This window comes from Chaetodon auriga, chromosome 16 (assembly GCF_051107435.1).
Source record: "Chaetodon auriga isolate fChaAug3 chromosome 16, fChaAug3.hap1, whole genome shotgun sequence".
Classification (NCBI taxonomy): domain Eukaryota; kingdom Metazoa; phylum Chordata; class Actinopteri; order Chaetodontiformes; family Chaetodontidae; genus Chaetodon; species Chaetodon auriga.
In genome coordinates this window covers 21824029-21831907 of record NC_135089.1, presented here as the reverse complement: position 1 = coordinate 21831907, position 7879 = coordinate 21824029, and the positions used below count along the sequence as shown (strand labels likewise).

The 7879-nt window shown below is 45.9% G+C and overlaps 1 protein-coding gene across 6 annotated transcripts in view; it reads left to right on the top strand.

Moving 5' to 3' along the window:
• Nucleotides 1-1278: 1278 nt before the first annotated feature.
• Nucleotides 1279-7879, top strand: part of LOC143334073 (voltage-gated potassium channel KCNC1-like) — an 87946-nt gene continuing 81345 nt past the window's right edge. For 5 of the 6 annotated variants that reach the window (XM_076752599.1, XM_076752598.1, XM_076752597.1 and 2 more), the window contains exon 1: nucleotides 1355-2044. In XM_076752599.1, coding sequence (XP_076608714.1) covers nucleotides 1502-2044 — 543 coding nt within the window. In that variant the 5' untranslated portion in view covers nucleotides 1355-1501. Of the gene's footprint in view, nucleotides 2045-7879 lie in introns of all 6 variants that reach the window. The other variant, XM_076752596.1, reaches the window with a different exon arrangement.

The following is a 7879-nucleotide window of genomic DNA, read 5'->3' as shown; positions in this document are numbered from 1 at the left end:
TGTGAAGGCAGAATAGCCAGGCTTTTTGGAACTTTACAAAACTGACAATTTGACAGTCAGTCCCACTTTAAAGAGCCACTGTTCAGGTGTGTGACGGTTTGAACTTCTCGGCTCTGTTTTCATCCTCACACTACTTACATCACTTTTCAAGTGTAACACCACAAATACTGTAGAGGAGAGGCTAAAATTGTCCACTGACATCTAGTTATCCTTCACGCCCGAGGTTGTAACCCAGCCACGTCATTGGCTCAGCATCACCTCACCGCTCATGTTCAGGTGTAGGTGATGTAGAAGTAATCCATATGCACAAGCAGAAGAAGAAAAAAAAAAAAATCAATCAACAAATGCCTGCAAAGCAAAAGACAAACTAAAACACATGGAAAGAAAATATTACATGTCACAGAACTACATCATGCAATATGAAATACACGCAAATCACTGCAAAGCAATTTATGGCAATCCGTAAAAACACAAATAATCATAACGCAACCAAGTGACCATCATCCATTGAAATGAACGGTTTAGCCATCTTGACACTGTTGAGAGGGAACCCAACATGGAGTCCCAGGTTCAGTGAGTGGCACTCAGTATGTGGTAATGTGACTAACTGTGGATTTGTTTGGTTATGTACACCTCAAAAGTACAATATAAACTAAGGAGCACAGAGGTTGTGCACAAAGCCAGCTCCATAAAGAAATGGCAGCACGGAGTCCTGACCTCAACCCTATCCAACACCTTTGGGGTGACCTGGAATCCTGACTGTGAGCCAGACCTTAGCACTTAACATCAGTGTTGGACCTCACTGATGCTCTGGAGTCTGACTAGGAGCAAATCCCTGCAGCCAGGTTCTAATGGGGAATAGCTGGAAAACAGAGTGGAGGTTGATATACTTTTGTTCAACAATGGAAGTGATGTTGAGATGCCATCGTATCTGTATTTGAGCATAAAAAAGAGAAAATTCTAGTTTCGTCTCTCTTTGCTTCTCAGTTCAATAAATCTTATTTCTTTGCAGTTCAACCCAAGGATGCAGCAAATTCTACTGTACAAAAGAGCCAAAAGATCAAATGTAAAGAGATTTGCTCAGCAGCAATGGTAGTTTTAACATTAATAACATCAAATGATCGAATCAAATTCAAATATGAATTCAATCAGCCAGTCAATCAGGCAGTCAGTCATTCAGCGGACAAATCTATTGATTCATAAAATCCGCATCTCTCTCTCTCTCTCTCTCTCTCTCTCTCTCTCTCTCTCTCTCTCTCTCTCTCTCTCTCTCTCTCTCACACACACACACACACACACACACACACACACACACACAGACTCCTCCTTCCTCTCCTCCTCTCCTCCTCCTCTCAGTTGCCCCTGACTCCTTGCCGGGACGGTATAACAGTAGCCTACAGAGCGGGGACTGGCGGTGGATGGAGAAGGACAGTAGCCGCAGCAGCAGCAGCAGCAGCAGCAGCAGTCGGGCGCATCGACCGAAGCATGCTCCAGCGCAGCCATGACTTGCTCGGCGTCAGATAGCGAGAAGATCGTGATCAACTGCGGCGGAATCCGACACGAGACCTACCGGAGCACCCTGAAGACGCTGCCAGGGACGCGCTTGTCTTGGCTGACTGAGCCCGACGCCTACAGCAACTTCGACTACGACCCCAAGTCCGACGAGTTCTTCTTCGACCGCCACCCGGCCACCTTTGCCTTCATCCTTAACTACTACCGAACCGGCAAGCTCCACTGCCCCAACGATGTGTGCGGGCCGCTCTTCGAGGAGGAGCTCGCCTTCTGGGGCATCGATGAGACGGACGTGGAGGCGTGTTGCTGGATGAACTACCGGCAACATCGCGACGCCGAGGAAGCCCTGGACAGCTTCGAGACCCCCGAGCCGGACGCACCAGAGGATGACCCGGCACTCACCGGCGGCGCTGACGGCGACCTGAAGCGGCTGTGCATGCAGGAGGACGGCCGCAGGGCGACGTGGTGGGAGGTGTGGCAGCCCAATATGTGGGCGCTGTTCGAGGACCCCTACTCCTCCAAATACGCCCGGGTGAGTTGTCGGACAAGTGTCTGCTCCCTTCTATTCAGTTTCTCTGGAACGCGCTCACGTAGCAGTGTTTGGCACTGTTATCGCCACTGCGCATTGTTGCGCGTAAAGTTACCCTCTAAACAGTTTTGGAAGTGTATGACGATGTCAGATGCACTGCAGTGTTTTTCAAGAAGTAAACCAAAATACTTGATATAGATAGATAGACAGACGGATGGTTGGATAGATAGAAATATAGATAGATGGATAGATAGAGTTTAATAGATGCATATGCGCCAGTATGTTCCCGTGGTTCATTTCATTCACTGCTGTGTTCTCTCTCATGTCTATGCATTACATTCTGCTCATCACTTTGCTTCTCTCCCCCACTTCACTATTGTGCCGCTGCTACTTCCTTTTAGTCTCTACCATTGACATCATTGTGCGCAAATTTGGCCACTGCTGATGCCCATTTGTCTGTGCGCATCAGTCCAGCCTTCTCTCTTTCTGCCTCCCTCTCTAGTGTCTGTATGTGTGCGCCAAATGCTTTCCCCTGCAAAATACCAGTCTTAACATGCCTTAATTAGGAATTACCATAATTTGGGATCCAGTTCTGTCCACTATCAGTCCGAATTTGGTGAAAATTTCTCTACAGTCCAATAATTAACTTAATCACCAAGTAACTGAGAGAGAAAATCCTAAGGTTGCTGTGGCATCCTGCCTCCATTCATCTGCTCTCTCTCTCTTTTCTGGTATGTTGTTGATGATACCTACAAAACCACCTCATACTTCAGCCAATAGGTTGCTGGGTTTGTGCGTGTGTGTGTTTGTGTGTGTGTGTGTGTGTAGGTGAGCACATGCACATGAATGCATGGCTATTTAATGATGAGTATGTATGTTAGGTGTGCTGGCAGATGATGGTGAATGCATTTGTGTGTGTGTGTGTGTGTGTGTGTGTGTGTGTGTGTGTGTGTTTGGGGAGCTTATTATAAAACTCATGTTCTTCCTCCAGCATCCATCAGAAATGGGTGATAATTGTCTGTTTTTTTGTTTGACTTTGCTGGTGAACACAGTTTCAGTTTAGACTGGAGCAAAACACTAATGAATCAAATAATACCGTTAGCCTCTGCGTAACGTTAGCTAATGTTATAGCTGGTTGAAATTGGTTTGAAATACACTGCACTGCTTTACAGCACAGATATGAGTTCTTATTGCTCTAAAAAGTACAAACAGCATGTAGCAGTGTCTTGATGGCATCACTAGGAAAAGCCTTCTTCAGGAATATCTTAAAGTAAAACTGTCAGTCACAGATGAAGTCGAGCACAAAAACTGGACATAATGTATCCTTCATATAGCAAAGCGGAGAGTAAGGGTGAGGAGGTCAGGGTAGTGGATGGGTAGGTAGTGTATCCAAATTTCTTGTTAGAGACTGGAGTTGGTGTCCCTTGGCAATCCAACACTTCAAGGCTATGTCCACCCTTGATTTCTGCCTGGTGTCTCCCACAATGTTTCAAACATGATGTGGAGGGTGGGGACAAGGGGTGCAGAGGCTTGAGCACTATCAATGACAGGAGTCCCTTTCCCCCTGAGCTGGAAGACCATGGAGGCCCTGAGCCTTACTAGTTTGAACTTCTGGCCAAACCTGCACCTCTTGGATCCAAGGCTGTGGCTGCCTTTGTATGGGCATGGAGGTCGGAAGTCACTTCAGGACGTTTTCAGTTTTCCCCTCCAGAAGTATTTAGGTACGCTACTGTGGCGACTGTCATTATAATCTCTTTGGAAAAGAGAGAGTCAGCCCGTGAGTGCTGTGCTTGTGAGACTTGGCATACCAGCTGCTTCCACACTTGGCGGGATCAACAAATGATATACATCTCAGACTTAGCTGTATCATCACAGTTGAGGAGGGGGTCACAGGAGTCAGATTAATATACCTTTCAACTCCAAGGAGACATGTAGAAGTTTGTTTTGAGCAGCATAACAGACAGTGTAGTTGATGGTATTTATTACTGTTGCTCAGAGAATTAATACACACACACACACACACACACACACACACACACACACACACACACACACAATTTCCAATCAGTTAATGATTCAGTTTCCCTCTGCTTTCCCACCTTTCTCCTCCAGTCATATTTTCTGTTTCCTTTTCCGTATTTTCTTTTTCTGTATCCTTCATCCCCTCGTCAGTTTAATCGCTTTCCTCTTCCTGGGTGGTCAGTTCTCCACCTCTCACCCATGTCTCCCTTTGCCTTCCTCTGCTTAATTGTCTCTAAAAATCTATGGCCATTTGCAGAGCTGGAGGCTAGTGCTGACCTGGATCACTGTGACTTGAGGTGTATTTTCTGTGGACTCTGCCATATGCACAGAGACAACATATTGACTTCACCGCTCTTAGTGACTTGGGATGGAGACATACAATCAGAGGCACACACACACACACACACACACACACACACACACACACACACACAATGCCAAATGCACCATTTGTCCACTGGGGGCCCACAGACCCACTGCAACTTATGCGGGAAGTCTGTTGGAGAATGTTGAAATAAATATCTGATATTAGATTGCAAAAGACTTCCCTCCTCGAAACACTGGCACACAGCAGTGAAACATGGAAATCAGACTCCACATCTGCATTGCCATGAGAATCAATAGTGGTCATGTGCAGGTATTGAAATGTTAAAAATGTTTGGATGGAAAAAAAAAAACAAAAGTTGGCATTCCATGTAATCTGAGCTTTCGCAGAGTTGCTGTGTCTGTTCTTGTCTGTCAGTCTTGCCCTGAGACATACGACTAAAACACATAGCTGAGATGCATCCGTGGATGTCCACTGGAGCACAGCGATACCACACATTAGCTGCCCTGTAGCTCTGTCACGACTCCACTGCCACGGTTCCAGTGCGCCCTGTGAGCATTTGTCAAATAGCACACCTTCAAGCCTATATCCTCAGCATTTTTGTTCATTTTCAAATGGGCTTCAAAAACGCCTTTTCCCAAAATACATCTGTCTCTGTAGTGCCTTCACATTTAAAAAGCATATCAGTGAACAAAGTGTGCAGGAGAAGTGCGTGATCCTGAGTCTGATGTCGTGACGTCTGAGTGCTTCCTTTCTCGTACAGCAAAAGTGAGGGACCACAACTGAGTGCCTGCGTAGTTTATGCTTTTACATGTTCTCTGCGGGCGAAATTACTTCAGTGTGTCACATGTACTTTTCATGTCAAGATGGAGTCACAAATGTGCACCTGGGGATGTCCGTAGCTGCCAGTTCGTCAATGAGGCATGCCAGCTCATCATAAGGGATGTAGTGCTGAAAATAGGCTGAGAACCACTGGTTCATACCAAATGATATGATCGTAGTAAGTTTGGAGGAAGTGTGAATCTTATTTTTTGAGCCCGTCCTCATCACAAAAAATGACCATATAGGTCGGCTTTGGGAGTGGGTTATTACAACCTTCATTTATGCCTATTGTTAGGTGGTGACCTCTAGTGGCCATCATAATTATGAAAGGAGTAAAGGAGGAAGTCAGGTCATGTAATATAAAGAGCAAGAAAGTCCTTATTTAGAGGAAGATGAGGTGGAAACCCAGGAGTTTCATCCAGGAGACCGCTGTTAGTTAAGTTAAAGTTGAGCCATTTTAGGTTACAGAAGGTACTCATGTTTCATCACACACCTAATAGTGAAGTGCTTATTCTAAACATGATCTTTTCCTAAACCTAGCCAAGTACTTCGGTTGCCTAAACCAAAGCAAACTGCGACAGTTTCACATCGTTAATGATGTGAGTACGAAGGTCCCGTACAATGAAGGCCCGCCTTTGTCATACTCTCCAATATCTCGTTTTAGGAGTCATTGTTATGAGGAAGTGTTGTCTCCTTTGCAGCTGTATCTCGTATTTAACTTATTAAGATGGATGTTATTGATCAAGATCTAGCCTGGCGCAGCTTTTTCGTGCATAAAACGCGACAAGTCAGAAAATTAAATGGCAGTCAAACAAGCGATCGAAGGACTGAAGGTGGGGGGGTTTGGACGCCGGTGTGGTGTCATGGTGGGGGGGTTTGGGGAGCATCAATATGACAGCTGAGGTGACTTTGAAAGTGTTGCAGTCAATAGTTTTGGTGCCAGCACGGTGACATAAAGATAGGTTGGCCGGGGGTGGGGTGGCCAGTGCAGCAGTAGCAGCAGCAGCAGCAGCAGCAGCAGCGCTCAGGTGGGCTGAGGTCAGGCAGCCCGCTCGGTTTTAGCTGATTAGCTCTGTGGAGAACGACAAGGGCGAAGCTGCTTGTCCCTGCCAACGTCTCATCTGAAGAATACGGAAATGTCGGATGCTTTAAGAAAGTGATGGAAAATTAATGGCTGGATTGCTGGTTCAATTCTTGCATCTGTCCATTAAGTATACTGCAACATCCGTGCAAAGACAGCAGGGTTTTCTATTCCTTTCTTTACCTCCTGTCTTCTCTTCTACTGTATAGTCTGTACAGTGCTTCCCCCATTCCCTTTCTCTCCGTCATCACCACTGACAGCTCGTGCTGCATTATTACCATGATTTCAGAGCTGAGTGCTGGATTGCTTATTATCGCTATTCAGCTCCCCTCACCCCCTCCACGTCCTCTCCCTCCATCTCACCCTCCTCTACTCTCCAGCTCTCTACTTGTGCTATAGCGTAACACTGCAGTCCCCGTAGTAGCTGACTGCGCTCGAGTCTGCTGCAGAGAAGGAGGGAGAGACACACAGAGAGAGGGGAGGGGGTGACAGGATGGAAGGTGTTTTTGGTGAGGGTGGTGGTGAAATGAATTCAGAGTAAGAAGCAGTAGGGGAAGAAGACGAACAGGATGGGGGTCACTTTCTGCACCCCCTCGTTTTTGTTCCCGCTGCCCCTCTTTTTTTTCTTTTCTGCTGAGCTCGGCAAGCCGGGATGCTCGTATCCGTTTATTGATCGGGCAGTACGTCTCAGCTCAGCCTCATTCAGGTGGATGTCTCAGCTGAATGGTGCTCCTTTGTAAGCAAAACCGTCCCACGCACACATTCATCCTCTCTTTCCCTCTCTCCCTCTGTCTCTCTCCATCCTTTTACACTGTGGGATGTGATGGCAATTCCCATTCCCTCAAGGAGAGAAACAAATACCAACACAGTGGCAACACACATACACGCACCTACACTTACACACACTTACTGTACCGCCACACACAGCCATTGTGGAACTGTTATTGTCAATTTGACCTCATTTTCAGAGGCTTGGTTGCACATGTGAGTTATTTGGGTTTATTATTATTAGACTGCGATGTCCTCAGCTGGCACACAGGCAGAAAATAAGCTAAGCTTGGTCCTGTTAGTGTAAAGCTAAATCACAGATGCGGCTAGTTATACGTCATCAGATTCTAACGAGCAGGACATGCGTCTAAAAGCTGCAAAACTGCAAGCGCTAAATTCACACTTAAATTTCTTCACATTCCTTTTAATGAAAATCAGTGATATTTATGGATGTCAGCATTTGAAAAGGCACCGCATCAATTGTATGAGAAACACTGCAACAATATCTACTTAAATAATTCATAGTGTTAAATAACATTCTTTTTAAAATGAATTGAAATGAACGCATTTGGAATGACGGGTGGTGCTGGAGTTTATCTGACAGGGCTGTCGGGACACACCAGCCAAAACAGGTTGGGAACACCTGCAGTAGGTGTATTCTGCTTCCACTCCATATACTGAGCAGGGTAACCCTTTCATGACTGATATCCATTTTACCTCAATCTTGACTCTTGAAAAAATGGTCTATTACCCTAAGTATTGAACTATTCCTTTAAGAGCTAAGGTGAGACAGATGGTCAGTGGGTGGAAACTGGCCCCA